Source organism: Pagrus major, chromosome 4, assembly GCF_040436345.1.
Source record: "Pagrus major chromosome 4, Pma_NU_1.0".
NCBI lineage: Eukaryota > Metazoa > Chordata > Actinopteri > Spariformes > Sparidae > Pagrus > Pagrus major.
In genome coordinates, this window is record NC_133218.1 from 11962653 (window position 1) to 11983935 (window position 21283).

A 21283-nucleotide genomic window follows, 5' to 3' on the forward strand; every position below is an offset into this window, starting at 1 on the left:
CACCCACATTTCAATATGTGTGTAAGGGAAATGAATCCTTTCACAAAATGTAGACTAGAAAATGTGTGTTTAAGATGAATAATGGAAATCAATATTGAAAGAAACTGCTCTCAGTTTTGTTGTTTTGCAACTAATACTAAAAACAGTTTTTTTCTCAATTTCATTTAAAATAATAAGGTTAGTTTTTGTCAACAGCTAAGGGTGCAACAATACACAGAAGTCATGGTTTGAGGTAAAAGTTTAGTATAACAGGAAAAAAAGCAACTACAAAAAAAATCATTTTTTTCCCCCAATTCATTTATTTTCAACAGACAGTCGTGCAGTAACAGTTTGTTTCACCTCGTGTCATTTAGTCCCCCCTGAGACGGTTGGTACATCCTGTAGTGCAATAAGTAATATACAACATACACTCTTGCATACTGTAGGTCATATTTTTATGCAGGGCTGATAAAAAACAAAAGGCATTATAGGTCTTATGTCTTTGTCCTTGTCTGCTTTCACATCGAGAGGCTGCTTAAAAACAGTGGGAATAAGTTGCTTGTGTTGGGGTGTCAAGTTTTTCTTTCTCAGTCGGAAATCGATCTAAATTAACTTTCAATGTGATCATTGAGCTCAAAGGCAGTACCAGAGACTCTGTATTGGTTTGTTTGGGAAGTGGATTCGCTCAGGACAGATTTGAGAAACTGAAACTTGTAACTGAATTAACCTTTGTTTATTGTTGAAACCCCAAAAGGGTGGTATTTTTGTTGAACACCAATATTCTTCATTTTTGCTGTTGTAAAATACCCCTATATTCTTAAAGAATAGATTGAAAATGTATATAAATTACATTTGTCAGGGATAAAACCATCTGTTGATCTTTACAAATCTAGATGTGATAGTCTAATGACATAGCTGTCATTGCTGAAAAAGAAATTGCTTAAATGGAAAATCAAATCCAATTAAATCGTGACACAACAATGGAAAGACGAATTGAATCATGGCCTGGGAGAATCATGACACCCCAACATCTGGATGATGCAGTGTAATATGCGTTAACATGTTCGATGGGTTTCCACTCACATGCAACTGTTGAACAACACTGACACACTGTCCTTGTCCGACCCTTCACTCACCCTTCACTGCTGACGTACATTTAACGTTGGAACCCTATCAACAACCTTTACTCGAGGGGTGGTCACTTCATTGAGGATTTTTAATTGGCTACAATGTCATTAAAGGGCTGTTAGCTGGAGAGTTTATTGATTTAATATGCCCTGGTTGTAACAGAGGGACTTGAATTGAAAGCAGGAGAGCACAGGTGTCAGCCATTGCAGAATCAGAAACACTCACATGCTTTTAACCCGCAGTTCAGCATTGAACAAATTCACCAAAACTGTTAGTTTGACGTTTCAACAAAATGTAATATCAAGGATTAATGACTTTGAGATCATCCTGAGGTGTAGACTAGTGTTGAGTTTGTGCAGGCAGAGGATATGTAACAAAAACCATTTCCAGGATTTTATTTTTCCATGTGGAGCTTTGGAGTAAACAGTCTCATTGATTCTCAGTCTCGGGGATTATGAAAATATTCTACTTATAGCATTACTTACACCCTCCTTGACATTCTAAATCCCATTTCAAGAACAAATGTGGAATGCAATAAGGACGCACAAAGAAGGCACTAGTTAAATCTGGCTTGCTGAGATTAAGGCTTTCTCCCTCTGTCTCTGTCTCTCTCTCTGTCTCCCTCTCTCTCTCAATATTGATGGAAAGGTAAAAAAAATGTGATAAACAAAAAGTCCTTGAAATGTCCACATAACACTATCTTAGAGTGAAATGCACAGTGCTCAGGGTGAAAGCACAATCAAAAGTGCATTAGTGCATACACTGCATGCAGCAGGCCGACACCGTTTGTGTTACTTGATAAAGACAGACGGGCTTTATAAACTGTTTTTGTCAGCAGAACGTCCTTAAACAGAAGATGCAGTGCTGAGCTGTTAACCAAAATAATTCACTATCTCTCTTTTCACATCTGTGTGCCCTCTGAGATGTGCACAGTGGGATCAATACACAGAAATTGGAAAAATATTTCAGTTTGCTACTACAGGGATTATAAGTGAAATACTTGAAACTCGGTCACCTCCCTTACTGATCTGACACTTTGTTCATCTCTCATATTGCCCCTGTCACTGTCCTTGTGAGTGTCAGTTTATTCAAAGAGCAGCTAACATGGAGGTATGAAAAGCAGAAGAAATGCCATAAAACCGCGTCTCCTTCTTTTTCTATTTATTTTTCTTGTGTGTTTAATGGACCAGATTCATCGAATGGGGGAAGGTGTTAAGATATTGTACTGTACATCACCATGCCAACAAATGTGCCACATTTTCAAAACCAATCAAAGGGGCACTCTACCAATCTTACACCCAAATATCAGTTTACTGGTCATTCAGCTTATGAAATGTGACAAAATAACCCTGATAGTATCATGAAGTTATCTTTGCTCTGGCTGGAAGAACATACAATCATAACAGAAAGCCGGCGTTACAAAATTGAGGTGTGAGGTTTGACAGATTTGTCCATTTCTCGGTAGAGAAGGTCTAATAAAAGATCTTGATTTAGTAGGGATTAAAAGTCACACTATTACTCCCTCTACTACTTTGATTTTAACAATTCCTGTGTTTTTAAGTTCACCGTTATAGTAAGTATTGCACTAAATGACTGACGTACCCCTATATTTTATAAATCTTTTTCTTTTTTTTAATTTTTATTAATCACACATCATAATTTCCCAGTGCACATGGTGACAGTCATAGATAAATTGCTTCCTTTGTCTGACAAATCCAGAATTCAAAGATTTTCATTTTACAATGATGCCAAACTGATGAAAGAATCAAATCAGTAAATTTGAGAAGCAGGAACTAGCAACTTACTAGCATTTTTTATTAACTTTGCATTGATAATTTAGATTATTGATGATTAATTTTCGTCCGATATGTCTTATTGGTAAGCAGCTTCCTGCACATCTTTGTGGTCAATTAAAACTCTCTGTATCCATTGGTGTATTGCCTTGACAGATTAAACTGTCTAAAATCTGGTCTTGCCTGACCCAGGCAAGAAGGCAAACAAGTGTGCTTCCCCATTGTCCCCACCAGCTGTTTCTTTAATCACTGAATGTGGTCGTGAAAGAGAATTGGTTCAAAACTGAGGCATCGCTGATGACAAGCACAAGAGAAACTAATGTAAATATTAAAGTGTAGCAGTTCTTTTAGAGAAAACAAATTTTATTGAATAAAGTTAAGGTATGAGAGAGTTAAGTTTCAGCTGAGTGCAATCGTCATGGCTCTGCACACAATTATGCTTATTACCAATGTGCTTTTATGACTTTATTAGCAACCTGTGTCGTCCTTATTGTGAGGTAAATTGGAGAAAGACAGGGTGTAGAAACTTCCATAAACACATCTCAGAATAGCTAGACTGATTTAATACTTACGGTTTGTCACTGTTTACGTTTTAGAATATTTATATTTAATTATTTGTATTTCCAAATAGATATTTGCTATCAATATGTTTTTTTCTCTACCTACCTACTTCGAGTAAAAATGTGTTTCTGAAGGAGAATGCCATGGGAAGTGACAGCAGTTGTCTTTGAGTGAAGAGACTGTAACATCTTCCGCTCTTCTATTTCTCTTTTGAGGAAGCATTTTCTGAAATGTCTGGCTCCTTTCAAAAATGTTTCAAGGTAGTGTTCAAGACTTCAAAAGTCTTTAAATCTTGAAAAATCTTTATTGCTTGACTTGGTCAAAAGAGCACCTTTTAAAAGTCTTTCAGTCATCCTAAAACTTGTCAGGAGGAAACACAGCAAACTGCACAAAAGCCACGATGGTGGTCTTTCAGACAGACAAAACCAGACTGACAGTATACTGCTACATAAGTATGGTATTTATCCCTATTTGCGCCTCCTGTGTGAAATCACAGGCCGACAGGCAGGAGTATGTCTGTTCACTACCGCCTCGACACCCCACGCCTACTGAAGCCTCTGGGAAGGAGAAAAGCAGTAGTGAATAGTGAGGTTGGATCAAAGCCAGGTGCAAAGGCTGCCAGTCTGTGTTAGGAGTTACTACCCTCTCCCCCCAGCCCGCATCCCTCCTGACTGTCTCTCTGTCTGCCTCTGTCCTTGTTTCTCCCGCTGGACTGACTGATGGGAGTTGACATTAGCCTCGATCCCTCACGCTGTATCTGCTGAGCCCATTCTGAGCCCCCTGTCTTGTCTCTTAATGCCCAAGCTCTGTCTCCTTCTATGCACCCACAAACCTCATCACCCTGCCCAATGCTTTGTGTGTGTGTGTGTGTGTGTGTGTGTTATTGTACTTCTATCTTTGTTAGAACCACTTTGATTTTTACAGCGTTGGTTATGAAGTCATTTTTCTGGTATAGAGCAGTTTGTGGTAGTCCTTGAAACAGCCTTTTTTTCTTCTTAAAACAACACTCGCAACCCACATGTACAATAAAGTAATTTTTGGTGACAGTTGCTCCTCCTGTCCATGCAGGCCTGGAGAGATCCCCTCTTAATGTGTTTTTAAGGTAAGAGATGAGGGGAAAATTCAGTGTCCTGGTCCTTGTGTTTTCTCCAAAGTTAGTCTCTGTTCGCACAAAATTCCACATTGATGTGACTGCATCAGTCCCTCCACAACAGCTCAGCAAGGAAACACTGTCTGCAAACATAAAAAGAAGGAGACTTAGCTGTACTTTGGAGCACATTTACAAGGACTGTGCATTGTGTTCCCAATCTCTTACATTAGAATTACAGTAAGAAGGGATTGCTTCTAGACCAGTATAGATATTGGGGTGACAATTACAGCTATGAAACTGCACTGTACATATTGACATGTGTGTGAGTCTAGCCTGTTACTGGTGCAGTCTTAAAAGAAAAGGTAAATGATGGGAGTTACACTCACATAGAGTAAAAAGGAAGTTTTGGGGTTTATAAAAGTGCTTCTGCATTCGGTGAGTCTTTCATTGGCCTAAAACTGGAACCCGAGGCCAACATGTACCTGCATCTATAAGACAAATTGGCCAAATCTGTTACTGCCAAATTTGAGATCTGAAATTGACCCAAATAGCAGAAACTATATTTTTAATGTTTTCCTTTCCTAACTGTCAGTTAAATAGTCTAATGCTACACACTGGCTGTGCCTGGTCTCTTTCTGTCTTCCCACTGTTTATTCATTTGCAATTCTTGATGTGTGGATGCAAATTGTAAAAACAGTGAAACCTGGTTGTGGCTTGCAGCTTTTTGTTATAAAACATCCCAAAACCCAACTTATTACTTGTATTGGACTTGTTGGATAATATTCATGCAAGCTATAGTTTAAAATCAGCATTAAATTCCTTTAGAATAAATGAAAGAATGGAAATATAGATTAGTCGTGACTGTCAACACTCAAAGTTAAGCAGATCATTACAAAAGACTGGATAAAGGATGCAAAGCTCCCTGTTTTTTCTTCTCCTCCCACTCATTTCTTTTCTCTCAGATGTGTTGAAGAATATGGGCTGCAACTTAGTGGCTTGACTAAACCCCAGTACAACTGCTCCTACTGAGGGAGCCATCTTTCATACACACACTCCTTTGATGTGGCTTTGTTTCAGTGGAAAAAAAACAAAAAAACATCCATCTGTGGTTATTTATCCATCACTGTGCAGCTGCGCCCCCCCCATAAAGAATATGAGGATTTTGTTGAAGCAAGTGTTTGAGGACAGGAATGTAACGGGTAGGCATTATAGGTGGGAGATAAATTGATTCACTAAAGTATCATGCGTCTTTTTTTCAACGAATCCTGTATTGATTCTTCGATTCCTGATTCAATTTTATATAACTAGCACTTAGCCCGTTAGCTTAAGGTTAACACATAATAGGAATTCCCATTAGCATGCTAACAAAAGTTCTTTAAACTGTTCTAGTTTTGTGTGAAACATCGGAACTAGATATGCACAAGACCAGAGGCCCAAAACCTTTGAGGGGTAGAGGGGTTAAAATCTGTCTAAAATTCTTCTAATATGCCTGTTTATGATTTCCATTGTCCTGATGGCACATCAGATCTCTTTTTAATCTTGACAAAGGCCAGTGGTCAATTAATCTTAAAGGTGATGTTGTTTTTTGTATTTATTCCTTATGAACATTACTTTCAATTGTGGCCCTTAACATACAACTCCAACACGCAAAACCACAGGTGCTGGACTGATATTGGAAAATTAAAACAAGAGCAGGATTTCTTTCTTCCTCAAGAGCTTGCTACTAAGAATGATTCAAAATTAACTCATAAATTGTCAAGAGTGTAATTACCTTTAACTGGCACAGTTAGGTATTGAAATCAAATGCCCAATTACTACACACACACACACACACACACAAAACAGTCACAAAATAACCATCCACTTTGTCAGAAAAAGTGAGCTATTTCCAATAATTTATCATCACAGCGCTAATCTTGAGTGTTCCAAACTATTTTTTTAGTTTTGCACTTGGGCCCAGTTTGAAAATAATTGGATTTATCCTTGAGCAGGGGTGGAAATAATGAGGCCTCTTCTATACAGTCAATGATTCCAATCGTGTGTGTGTGTGTGTGTGTGTTTCTCAGACATCATAGCGAAGGAGTTCATTGAACTGAGAGGAAAGCAGCGGAGCCGCTACGAGCTGCTGGTGGACTTCCTGTCTGAGATGCTTTCCGTTCCACCTGATGATGTCAACATCTTTAGCCTAATGGATGTGAAGGAGCGGATGCTGGATGTTCGCTTTGCTGTGCAAGGTGGCCCCTCCTTCCTCCAGCCTGAGAAAATGCATGGATATCTGGCAGCCCACAAACAAAAGGTAGGTTGTCGATTTTCTTTAGCATTTTAATCATAAATTAATGCAAAATAAAATATGCATAAATCAACAGAATCTCTCTAGAATAGTGTGAAAGCGTACTGCAGGGGAACTGAAGAGCGGGAGTGAGTGTTCCAAACTGGGCTGTGCTCTCTCTGCTGTCACACTTGTTGGTTGCAGGCAACAGTTCTGCTTCTGGCAATGTTTTGGCTGAAACCTGTGTTAAATTCTAACAACATCAAACATGTCAGTCAAAATGTGGGACATGGTCTCTCTTTGCTGTGTGCAGGACTGACAGTCAAAATTGTGCACACAACATATTACACAACCCCAACTGTATCAGTAATAAAAGTGCTAAGACAGAGCATTGTGTCAATTATTGTGGACTCCTGCAATCCGTAAATACTGTGAACAACCACTGTCTGCCATGTTCCCACCACTTTGATTTATGTTGGTAATAATGTGTTGGCCAACAGCAGCTTAAATGCACCTTGGCATTGATTCTACAGGTCGCTGAACTCTACTGGAGGGATGGAATAGCATTCTTCCCTTCCCTCAGTTGGTGATGGTGGTGGAGAGCGCTGTCTAACATGTCGGTCCAAAATCTCCCAGAGGTGTTTAATTGGTTTGAGATGTGTTGACTGTGAAGGTCATACCATATGATCACATCATTTAATAATCATTAAAGCATTCAGTAAGCCTTTGTGCCTTACGGATGGGGACACTGTCATCCAAAGAGACACTAGTCTCATCAGGATTGCCACAGTGACCATTGTGGGCATTGCAGCAACAATACTCTGGGTTCCTATCTGGGCTTCTTTGATCTCTCCTTTGGTCTCGCCTGAAAAAAGCTCTCTACTGCAGTCCTAACAGACATACGATGTACAGCGACAGCCGTGGCCAGAGGCATTATGTTTCTTTAAATATTCCTCAAATTTGCCACAAACGTCCATTTGTACTTAAGGATAAACTGATTAGACCTTCTCATGAATGCGGTATCTGGGGAACGTTTTGGTCCCCAAAAATAATGCGAAACATTTAATTTGACTTTTATTGCATATCCCTGCACATGCATACATGCATCCATATCCCAATATTCTTAACTAATTTTGAGTAGTGTATTTGGAATAGCTTATAATATTAAGGGTTCCACTGAAGCATTATCAGAGGAACAAGAATAGATGTGTCCACATTGATTTGATGATCCGATAATTGACTGAACAGACTTGTATAATTTGAGGTAAGGAAAGAAAGAAAACAAACAAACTCGGCGATATTGGTAAAGTAGAGTAAAGCACCGTCTGCATTAAAACAGATTTTGTATTGTTTATCTTGCGTATTGATTGGTGAGATGTTGGAATTCAGTCTATTTGTCTGGACAAATGATTCCAGTCACAATGCAAAGAACAATAAAGACAGTGCACAACCTTGATGGGTACCACACTGCAGGGGAAATTGTTTATACAGAATATTTCCTGTTTGTACAACTGCAAGGATTAGTGTTTGCGTGTTTTAAACCACTACTATGAAGATTCTACCAAATCCAAATTCTCTGCAACCACCTTTTACTATTCCTAATTCATTGGAGTATTCTTGGAGCCTTTTGCACATCCAAGCTGAACACAGCTGCAGAGAGTGCATCTTCAGATGCATTTATCCCCTAAAAAAATCTTGTGTGGTCACTATGAACTAGTTTTGCTCACATATGCCTCCAGTCTTCTAATTAAAACAGCAAAGAGGTTCAGTTCTGTTGTGATGGGTGATATCAGTCTGTAACTGTCTCATCTTTGAGGAGGCTTACCTTTTTTAAGCAATGTTGATTCAAGTGATAATGAAAAGACACAGGTCCAGAGCATAATTAAGTGTATCTTATAGGAGTTGCCTGTTAATATTCCATATAGGAACAGGTCCGGAGGCAATTTTGTTATTTCTTTCAAATTCAATGTCTCTTTAAGTTCCAAGAGAGTAAGTTGTACCTTAATGTGTTCCACATCCTCATTAGTCAGTGAAGGTAGGTTGAGCTCGGACAGATATGATTTGAGGGCAGTTTCATCCAAAAGTATTATTTATTTTACCTGGATCAAGAGGAACAAGTCCTAATGGAGTCTGAATTACATTGATAGTAAACATGATTCATTTTGTTTAGACCTGGCAGCTAGAAGCCTACTTGAACTTTTACTCGGATTGTATGCAATCGGTAATTTAATCTTTAGCCTGGAGAAAATTATTTAATTTTAATTTCTGACTCGAGACTTGATTGACTCTTGTCAGAAAAGTGGCACTTTCAGATTCTTGTGTCTGTATTTCACATTTTAACTGTGTTATTCTGGTTTTCTTTTTAGTTGCTGGATCTTCCTGAGTGTAAATTACACTTCAAGCCTGTATTAGTGTTCTAAATATTATCAAACATTTTGACAATATAAAGAAAAATAATTTAGTTTTTTATTTTTAGAGAAAAAAAAAAACTCAACTTAGACAATTGGACCAGTTTAGATTCTATTTGTTGTAGACATACTCAACATTCCACGATAGCTTTCATGAAACTGCCGTTATGTTTTGTTGGGACAACCTATGGTCCCCAACAACAAACTACAAGGGAGTCACATGTGACACTGAAGCTATCTTAATCATAATTACTGTTTCCCAAAATTTCTCTGTGGAAAGCTCTGTATTATGAAGTTTGACCTAAAATTAGCATCACAAACCAGCCAGTCATTTATTTGTCAACTAAAAAATAGCAGCAAAATCCCGGACTGTGAACGATGTGGTGCAGTCAGTGCTTTCTTTCTACTCTGCCTTTGCCATACTTTGACATTGACAGAAGTATGCATGTGAAGGACAAGGAAAACAGTGGAACACTTGGAAACTTAAGCAGATCAAAAGTAGTTTCAAAAATGCTCACTATACCGCCCCAGCATTGAGTCTGAATCATCCCCCTCACGGTATGGAAGTGTTTTGAGTAGGGTTGGGTACTGTTGACATTTGAACCAATACAGTACTGAAATAAAAAATAAGTTGCCAAATCGGGTGTAACACTGGCATTTCTTCAAAAGAGGAAACTGTTCAAATACCTGGAGAACCTGTTTTTACCCTGTGCACTTTACTCAGTCTCGATAACTGGACTGAAATACAGAAGCTGTTGGAATTTCAGCACAGTATTGGATTAAAAAAAAATTGAAATAACTGTCAAAAGGAGCAGAAATAACAGTAGTATAACAATAGAGGGTTGTATGCCACTGCAGCATCTGGTCAGCCTTATCCAAAGTAGAGGAAGCAACACTTGTCAGTCACATACTGTTAATTTCATACTAAGGTCTCTGACAATGTAAAAGGTCTCACATACTGTTTTAGCAGACTGAACACCAGCTTGATAAGCAATTATGGTTGCAGCCAGTAGCTGTTTTTTTACTAATGCTAGTGTCAATCAAGACTATGGAAAAAGCCCAGCTATCTCCAGAAAATAACCTATACTAGTCAGTTCATTACCTGAAGATGTCGATGATGTTGATACTCAATTAAGGCTTTGCAGTTCATGAGGAGGTTTAATTCTCCAAGAACAAACGCAGCGCTAGCTTCAGGCGTGCTAACATCAGCTGCAGCTGCTGTGTGGAACTTGCATTTCAGGGTACCAAACATGGTACACCCCACACAGTTTGTCTGACATGGATGTAAAAACTCTCCAATTAAGACTCTCCACTTTATCCTCGTACTCATTTTTTTTTTGTTTTTTTTAAACCAGTGTGTTGGAGTGTAGTCAAACAACAGAAAATGTGTGACTGTACTCATACTGTATGACTTTCCTGTATTTTTTGTCAATGTATCTTTTATGGTCCAATGAAAGATAGAGAATGTCTACTCTATTTTGGCAACCATTTGTTGTCCCAGCTAAGAGCTCATGAGGAAGTAGTTGGATCCAAGCAAGCGCCAGTAAAAACTAATACTCCTCATGTATTGTACAGTTGATACCATAACAGTCCTGCATGAGATTTGTGAAATTAAAGGAATAGTTCACTCTAAAGCAAAATTCAGTCATTATCGACTCACCCTCATGCTGATGATTAGTCTGGTGTAGTTTCTCGCCGGACAAGATGAACGCTCACAGCAGGATGTAAATACCGGTGTGTATCTATCGCGAGTCTCGATGATCTTGTCCGCGCTTCCGTAGTGCAATCGGCTGTGAGGGAGACTCGCGTGAACGCGGAGCGTGCCTCCAGGCAGATATAGCATAGTGACTGTTTAGGCTAGAAAAATGTACTAAATGACGTCGTTTCGAGTAAACTCTGGATGTCGCCACTTCAGGACACTTGGATTGCAGCGGATGAGCAGTATGGAGGAATATTACAAAGTTTTTGTGTAGTTTTATGGACCTTTTCCTCTCGGGCACAATTGACGCTCGTTATATGGATTATTCCTGCCGGAGGGTACCCCTGCGGGTCTCCAGCTGCACTTTGAGGAATAAGAAACTACACTGGACTTCTCATCAGCATGAGGGTGAGTCGATAATGACTGAATTTCATTCTAGAGTGAACTATTCCTTTAAGCAATGTGAACAGTCAAACCACTGAACTGATTAGCTCATACAACTGTCAATTTTGCAAAAAGTCAAGTTTGAAAGAATGATAAATAATTTGAATTTCACATTTGGTTGTCGTGATAATGCTACTTAATGAAGTTGCACTTTTGAAAGGCATTAAATGCCCTTTTCAAGCTTTTTCCATATAGTGTCTAAACAAAATGCATCATTTGGTTTGTGGTTATGATTCTCCATTAACCAAAAATCCTTTTTGTGTTGTTGTTAATACAGGTGGATAATAACCTAGAGCAATTACTTGAATCAACCAAAACTAGCCGTGTATGAATGGAGTGATGGAAAATGATCATGCTGACTGAAAAGAAAGAAAGAAAAATAAAATACTTTCTGCATTTGATTGATTTGAATACATTACATTGGTTCAAAAATACCCAAATGTTCTATTGTATTTCCACTAATAAAAGCCGGTTGTCAAATAATGGCTGGGGCATGGCCACCACGAACAAAGGCTGGCCGCAAATACAGGCAAGGAGAAAACAACAACAAATGATGAACCACCAGTGTCTGTTCTGTAATGTGCATGCCAAGTAGACATATTCATATTTCTGCCACTTGAATTTATAAAAAAAAACAATATAATCATGTTATTTTCAACACTGTGTTGTTCTAGATTGCTAGTTTTTTTGTGTTATTTTTTTGTGTTGTTGGCCGATTTCAGTCACTGTGGGTGTCTGTGTTAACGTCTCAGCCAAACTGTATTTTGAAGTAATGTACCACAAGATGTCAATAGCTACATTTAAAGTAAACATGCAAGTAATGGAATTTTTCATGTTCAACATGTTCCTGCAAATATTTCACGATAAAATCCTTGATAAGAAATGAAGACATTGCTTGGCAGCACAGTCAGCAGCTCGTGGATGGCTCTATCACTGGTGTTTGTGGTCCAGCTCAGAAAGTACCAATGTAACATCCAGATTTTAAACAGTCAGCAATAGTCAGATAGCATCCCATAGTTTCAACTGGAAGATGTATGATAGCAGTGACTTTACTTCTTAGTCTAGTCAGTAAACAAAATATACTCATAGAAAATATAACTGTACATCTTCTAAATTCAGGTTTCTAATGCTAACTAAAGCCAAGAATAGCTATCAAAGAAAAAAATAGTTGTTGGTTACTCTGGTAATCTGCTGCCCTCTATGTTTGGGGCTACCTTTGAATTCTGACTATATTTCATAAATTACACCTTTAAGTGATGGCTGATTCATGTGCCAACTCACATTGCCAAAGACGCAGCCTGTATTGTTTGTCTCAATGGGCCACCTGTGGTGAAAATGTTTTAAAATTCTTTTGGTGAATTTGTTTTGAGTGAATGTACTGGTTTCCACAGATCCTCCTCCACTTAGAATAAGCAAACAAGCTATTTTGGTTAGCCATTGACACAGGGAAAGAGGCCTTTTTAGACCATTGTCCTGGATAGTTTTGTCTGGGCCAACCCAGGAAAAAAATATTATTTCTGCTATATTCATAGTCCATGAGTGTGGAAAATCCTTTTAAATCCAACCCAATTTGACTCTAACAGAAATGCACACTACATGATTATGCCTGTAATGCTTTGGCTTTTGTAGTCACAAGAAGTAGAAAAAAACAACAACTCAGAACTGTGCCCTGTCAACTGAGAAGGGTGTGTAAAAGGACATAACTCTTCCTTTATTTTGTAATAAATTGTCTTAATTGACAAATGACATTTCAGTCACTTGAGAGGGCAAGCTAAGCAACATTGAACACATAAAGAAACATATCATCATTTAATAGAAGAGAGTGAGTAAAACACAAGCGTTTCACTTCATCACACCGACGCTCCGTGGCCGCTGGCTTCAGTCAGAGCTCATTTCACGTTTCAAAAGCCTGAATGGAGGTGGGAGACCTTTGTGTGTGTGTGTGTGTGTGTGAGTGAGTGAGTGAGAGAGAGACACACGGAAAGTGGAATTGTATGCATTTTACCAGCAGTGAGTGGAAAAGAGTGAGCTGACCCGGTGTCCTCAGAGGGAATGATGAGCCAATCTTTATTTGCATGTTTGTGTCCGTTAGGGAGAAACAGTGTAAGTACAGAGTCGAGTCATGGCCACGGTGGTCAGGTTAGGTCAATCACCACACTGAACCCATTGCCTGTCTTTCAGCTTTTTTCCAGGTAACCCTCTCTTTGTTTTATCTGTTTATTGTCAAGGAGGAAAACAGAGAAATATTAGAGATGTGGAGAAGAGCATGTAAGTATATGAATAGCTTTTCAGGATGAGAAAAGCTCTTTGTGACCATCCACAGAGAAGCAGAGAGGTAGAGAAAGATGTGTAAACAGAGAGGTAGCCAGGGCTTTCAGGTGTGATTTGTGAGGGGAGCGCTGAACGTTTCATCTGAATTCAGCCAGGTTCTCCGGATGAGACATTGATCAGAATGAGATGTGAAGCGTGGCGATGGAGAGGATGAACGGGAGCCAGAGAGGTAGAGGAGGGGGAGCTGGTGGACGGGAAAGAAAGAGGAAGGGGAGAGAGGAGGGGTAAAGGGGTTGGTGTGGCAGGAGATGAAGCAGTGCTTATTATTAATGTTTTCAATTCTCCAGTAATGCCTCAGAAGAAGAAAAAAACTTTATTCCCTATGTCTTTCGATTCCTCTCTGCTCTACCTCAATAATGGAAGTTATTCCTCAGTGTTTTCAATCCAGCAAGCTCCACTTGACTGTTAATGATCCTACATTGGTTTTGGACTTTTTAAAAATCATTGGTATGGTGCTTGGATACGAAGGTTCATCTCGTCATTATATTAATGTGGCCCTCAGGGCACCGGATATGATTGTGGAAGCTTCTCAGGGCATTGGAACAATAGTTCAAGGAACAATACGTTCCTCTGGTCTTCTGTTACTTGCTATACACAGTGTTCCGCCTTTGAAACATTCATTGTATGCCTCTCTGTACATTTCCTCAACACTGAGGAGACTAAAGATTTAGGCTTTGGAGGTTAAGAGACTCCAGTGTGGCATAAAGTATTTTCTTGAGAAATACACTACTATAGAGCAGGGAGGTGTATATATAACATCTTTCTACATGACAGAATTCAGAGCATAGCCCCATCTGAAAAGAATTCAAATTAAAAGTTGGCCAACACCCATCAATAAGAATTAAAGAATTGACATTGACAGTCTTATTGGCATCCTAAACTAACAAGAAATTAGCTCTAGTATGAATAGGATGAGATCAGTGTAGTGATTTTCCTGTATATAAGAATGGGTGTGGGGCTGGCGAACAAAATCAAATGTTATTTTCATTTGAATGTATCTGCTGGCCACTGCTTTATAAGCTGAGAGCATGACGCTGACTTCACCACTACCCTCCTTCGCCCCAAATGTCTAGTCCTCTCTGTACTCCCTGCATTTGCTGCCCCCTAATAATTGTTCCCCTTCTCCCTCTCCCCTTCCTACCTCCTCCCCCAACTGCAGACATGACTACACTGGATGAGTGTGTCTCATTGGCTTTTAATGTCAAGGATATGAAGGATCCATTATCCTGTGCTGGGAAGGAGAAAGCAGAAAGAACTTGACCTACATTAGGGAGAAACCCTCTTGACCCGAATTATCCATTTTTTTTTTTTGTTTCTTTTTTTCTGTCCATCACAGAAGTAGTATAATGCATTCATGTTGCATAATAAAGACAGTGAACATGAGCTCCTTACTTTGAAGTAATAGTACACCCAGAATGTTTTAGTACGGAAAAAATGCTGATGTACTTTAGTCTTCTCAGTCTGGCAATTTAAATGGATCAGATATAATAGATTCCAATGCTGAGATGCGTGCCAAAGAAGTAAAAAACTCAACTCAACTTTTCTTTTATGTGATAAACATTGGTCCAAACATTATTTTGCCAAACTTTGTTGAATACACTGCTTCCATATTACACCTCTGTGTAAGAACCAACAATGTTATTGTGATTATTATAATTGTCGAAAATAAGAATTAACATTATGGTTGAAATTAGTTATCAGTCTTAGTGCCAATATGAAACCTACAGAAGCCCTGAGGGGCAAGTAGGAAATGTTTTTTTTCTGGTGCTCCAGTTCTAAAATCTATATAATTTCTTTTTCATATGTGTAACGGAGTAAAAACATGTTTTGTCATGTGTCAAACCAAGTGAAAAAAAAAAATCACAAGAAAACGTTTTCTTTTTCAAATTTTTTCACGAGAAATTTTTTTTTTCCTCATGTGCCGAGTCGAGTGAATTTTTTTTTTCACAAGGAAAAATCTTTTTTTTCTGTGTGTGAAACCCAGTGAAAAAAAAATATTTTCAAGAGGAAATTAAGGCTTATTTTTCTAAGCGTTACTTTCTGTAATACTCACTTTGAACACAAGAGGCTGAAGTGCACCACTGCTCATGTCCTGAATAAGATGAAAAGCATCCATGTTCCTCCAGTGGAGTCTTAATTTCTCTATCTTTATCATTTGAAACCTTTGATACGTGAACAGTATTTATTTAAAAAACAATTGTTTTAATTTCATTTGTGTGACAGAGTCCTTTCACAGCTAAAGGACAACGTTAATGGAATAATTAATAACAAGTGTTTTCCAACCTCCATCTGACATCCACACATACAACACGTTTTTTGTGCCAGAAATATGCATTTTCTTCGTCTTCCTGTCGGTTATAGCCGTGATTCACTGTTTGCTGTAGACACCCATTGATGAGAAGGCTGATGATACACAGTAGTCCACCTGTGACACTAACGGCAGATTAGCGCCAAGAATGACACATCCCTCGCCAAAAGAAACATGACAGTCATGTTACATAACCTGCTAACGTATACTGTAATAGATACATCTTGTGTTTAGAGTGCAGAGAGAAATTTAAACTTGTGAAATTCTTGTGATTTTTTTTTTCACTCAACCTGACACAAAATCTCTGTTACACACATGAAAACAAAACATATTTTAGATATTACATTTTTAAAAATTCTCAGTTCACTACCCAACCCTTCCACATTAAATTCCATCCCCAACCATGCCATCTCTGCTGACTTTCACACCAGCAAAGTATCTTCTTACCTAACAATGGCCAAATGGTACACAGTACATACCTGATGTCCTGTTGTTTTATCAGTGATATACTGCATTTTAAGTACAGTTTTTGTGATCAGATATGCAGTTTAAAACATATTGATGTAAAAACAAAAGAAAAAGGAAAGGAAACAATGACTTCATACTTGCTTTACTGGCTATACATCAATACATCAATGGACTGAATGGACAACACTTGTTAGCAGGATGAAATTCATTATTGGTTTTGATCTTTTTGCAGGATTTGTTAGGAACAAGAAAAGATCCCAGAAAAGATCTCTGAAGCCTACATGATTTATTCTGTTACCATTTTTCTTGTTATTGTAGGTGAACTGGAGACACATTATATTTATACCATGCTTATTCATAAATTTGTACTGTTTTGCAAGACAGCCATAGTACATGTACAGTAGGGGCATAGCGGACATACCTGTAACACCAACCATGACTGAGATGACTTTTTGCACTTGCAACACTGTACTGCAAATAAATCTGTTCTAAGGGAGTCAACTGTCACCACCTTCTCATTATATTTGGTCAATCATTCAAGCAAAACAAACTGTAGTGTAACACCCAATGGCACAATGAAGGGAAGTCTACAAGTAAATCTAGGGCTGTTCATACTCTCGGCAACATTAAAGTCAATGGAAAGCAATCAAGAGAAGCATTTGGAAATAGAAAATGGATGAAATGAATGGAAGCTCAACTGATATTAGACATCAGTCAGCAATAACAATGATCCATAAAACATAACCCATTACCAAAGTTAAAGCTACTGCAGTTTTGGGGAATAAGTGGAATAGATATGAACTGCATGTCCCACTGAACGAGGTCCAATCAGTCCAGAACACTGAACTTGAGATGACCCTCTTTCGGTTCAACACAGCTCACACTGAGTGTGTGTGTGTGTGTGGATATGCGGATATGCATCTCTGTCTTCGTATACATGAGTGTATGCATGTGTATGTAAACTCAGCTACAATCTACTTGACCAGGGTCACTCGTACAAAACAGCATATTCAAATGCAAACACACTAGCACACGACACCACAAAATTACAGTACATTCAATTTCCATTTAATTTTCCCTTCTAGTGCTTTATCAAACAGCTCAAGCCAGAGAGTCAGTTTCCTTTCTGCCTCATCACCATTTAGCCTACTTTTTCAGGAAACCATGCAGAAGAAGAGCTTGATTTCTAAGACCTAAGCTGCCTACTATACTGTAATACATCCACACACTGAATGCACTTTCCACATCAGCATTCTGTTGCCTGTGTTTATTGTGTAAACTAATGTACTTAAGTTGACAAAGAGATAATACAGTCACATTGGATGAACTATTCATTTGCTTCAGTAAACCATTATCACTATCAAGTATTTAGCAGAGCCACTCGCCATCTTCCGCAAAAGACTCAAGACTCACTTGTTCAGACTTCACCTCGACCCTGCATAGCATGACTCCCTCCCACCCCCCCACCCCAAAACAAACAAACAAAAAAATATATATGCACTTGTATGTTCTTACCCTCAGCACTTAAACCTTAACTTATGTACTTAAGGTATCCTTGATAAATAGCAGCTACCATGCTCAGATGAGGGCTTAGAAAACTGTTTCTATTTCTTCTTTTCTACTTTATCGACAGTGATATGTTGTGGTTTCTTTCTTGTGACAAATGTACAAATGACAAAAGTGTCTGCTAAATGCCCTAAATGTAAATGTAAATTTAGCTTAAAACTTACATTAATTTTCAAACTGGAATATGTTTAGTCAACATATGTCTATTTCAGCAAATATAGATAAAGACATATAAAATGTAAAGTCTCTGAAAAACGAAAAATTAGGGAATTGTGTGAAAGGAGATAAAAAACACTTTCATGTTAAAGCTGGATTAAAATCAGTTAATTTTCGTTTGAGAGTTTGGTGATTTCCAGCCAATGTGGCATGGCAGATAAGCTTAAAATCACTCATATGTTCCACATGTTGGCTCCTGTCTGTCGGTTGTTGGGACTTCCTGTCCCTGACCACATCAGGCTTGCTGTTGGCTTTTCTGAGAAATCAATTTGTGTGACCTAGATTTGATTTTTTTTATTTATTTACTAAAGTGACATGCAGCACCATAAACAGGGATAACTGTGGCATAGATCCAGATGGAAGGCAAAAGAAGTTCCTTGATTTTGAATCAAAGTATGTTATCAGATTATTGGGTTGCAGGTGAAATTATCAAAAGATTCTCTCCCATCTGGTGTTAATCTGTCAGTTGCATCCAAATTGGAACTACATCTAAAGTATATACCAAGGATATATTTGTAAGTGGTATTACACTAAATTCTTCAGTCTACACAATAGTAACCCTTAATGCACATTTTTCCTTCTCCACTCGAAAGAAGGAGTGGGGAAAAATATGCATTAAGGTTTCTGGAGGAGTTGGAGATGTAATGGAAGTCATTGTTGAAATTTTATTTCTTAACTAAAACAAAAGCCAAACCTTAAGCAAATGTTGTGCCTGCAGCTACATCACTGTTGTAGTTGTACAGCACTGTCAGTACATAGTAGACATTTGAAAGAGCTGGAGATGCAATGTGCACAGAAAAGGCAAGCCTACTTCCAGAAAAGTAGACATGGTACAGTATTAATAATTATTAGGGGACACTAAGTGAAGTACCAACAAGTGGTGTTTTATTCAGTTGTCATTTCAAGTAACTTTCGTTGCTATTTAAAGTAACATTGTGTTTTAAATTTGACTTTAAATTGTAAATATGATATTAAATGATAAATAGCTAAAAAGTGGAAACAGACCCAGTAGTATCATGAGAAGTTCTCGAGCCAATATCTGTTTTTTCTGCTCTGTCTTTCTTCATCCAGCTCCAGTCATTTCTGCAAATCAGCGTGTTCCAAATCCGAGTAGACGAGTGTCCTAGTTCAGAGTGTGCCGGGGCCAGTGGCTGCACCAACGTTTTGAATGTGCGCGACACGCCCACAGTGGTGGATTGCGGGACTATGAGCCTTGTATCTGTGACAGTGGAATCCACAGCTGTGTGCTCCTGCCCAGGTAGAGAGCAGTCCCATCAGCCCTGCAACACATATCCCAGAAACCCCTGCTTCAATGGTGGTGTGTGTGTGGACACTCAGCATGGCTATAGGTAAGTTGAAAATGAACACCATACCCAAAACAGAGCCTGTGGGGCAGATTATATTAGAATGCCATATTTTTTTCTAATAACAAGTAGGGCAACAGATAACTTAGGTTATGACACTTACATTATGATAGTTAGCAATTCTGATCAAATGCTGACACTTGTTTACCCTGCTGTAATGAAGCCTGTAAGAATTTGTGGAATGAAAGTAGTTCAGTTAAATTTTTCTCAGGGTGGAAATCCTCCTTTCAATTTGACATTATCGTAGCTAAAATGACACTAGCAAGTACATCAAGCCATATAGTTTCCCAAGTAATTTATAGCAGCAAGAACCTCTAGCTTAGATACTGTATGAATGAAGAGAAAATTGCTTAAAAGTAAAAATATAAATAAATTAATACAATGATGCAATATTTTGAAACTGTTGACATGTAAATGTGGTGATATAACTTTCATTTCATGAAAACTGATCTTGACACTTGGGTATATTCAAACACACTATGTATTAAGTTTGTTTGACTCTTAAGAGTTCCTTTATCAGTCTGACTTTGCCTTCATCAAAGAATAGAATACGATATGCCATATTTAATTGATTCACTGACAAAAAAGGATTTGAGTGTTTATTTATCTCAGAATCCCAACATGTAATTGAGGTTATTAAATGAGGTCAGAAGAGTGAGATAGACTGAGCTGGAGCAATATGAATCATCAGCTGGTGATCACAAAGAGCACAAAGGGTAATTTTGGACATGATCATTCACTAGAATGGCTTTCTGTATGTACATGTGTGTTCTGCTTACTCTCTGTCTCTTTCTCTGTCTTTGTGTGTGTGTTGGTGTGTTTGGTGATCAAAGTTGAAACTGCGTAGGGAATTCACTTAACACTTCAGGCTATTCTTTTTATTTTGTAAGTGGAGTGACTCTCTTTGTTTCTTCCTCTTTCCTCTCTTTGTGTCTCTCACAGCCGTTGGTCTGTGCTGTTTCCTGGCTAGAGAAGTTAAAATCTGAGATAATTACTTTAACCTTTGTCTTTTCCCTACTTGTATTAGACAGTGTTTTTTTGAGCTGCCCTGTCAGCCTTAAAGTTGAGGCCTTATTGTAGGGGTACCGTATGAAGTCGTCTGAAAAACTGCTACTACAAGCTAGTTGTCTGTCAGCAGATTGCAGTACTCTTGAATTATACATACTGTGTAATGAATCAGTAAATTACCATGCATTGTCATTGTATTTAGTTAAATAAGACTTTCTGTAATCCCAAAGTGCAGCCAGCTTCCAGTAATTATCCTTTTTAGGATAGTGGAACTGTAACAGGAAGATTAGTATGGTACTACTCTCCAAATCATTTGTATCACCATTTTTACAGCATTGCTTAGCACTCTATTGCAAAAGGTACTCATTATATATAAAATAGAAATGTATAAGTCTTTGTCATTTCACATTGGGAAATAAACAACCATTTAAACTATTATGACATCTTCAGAATACTTTGAATACACCTTCCAGAAATGATCCAAATACTGCATATTCACTGTTGCCTCTCAAAACCACTTCAAAGCTCTTTGTGGCTGTACTTCACAGCTTTGCTTTGGATATGGCTCACCCGGCATTTTGCTGAGTATGGTTTATGGTTCAACAATGTTTTTGCAAGAACTACCAGAAAAAAAAAGCAAATTATTTAGTA

The 21283-nt window shown here is 38.2% G+C and overlaps 1 protein-coding gene across 1 annotated transcript in view; it reads left to right on the top strand.

Annotated features, from left to right (window-relative positions):
- Window positions 1-21283, top strand: part of LOC140995186 (neural-cadherin) — a 327710-nt gene that overhangs the window by 195113 nt on the left and 111314 nt on the right. The window contains exons 25-26 of the mRNA XM_073465143.1: window positions 6618-6847; window positions 19332-19609. Coding sequence (XP_073321244.1) covers window positions 6618-6847; window positions 19332-19609 — 508 coding nt within the window. The remainder of the gene's footprint in view (window positions 1-6617; window positions 6848-19331; window positions 19610-21283) is intronic.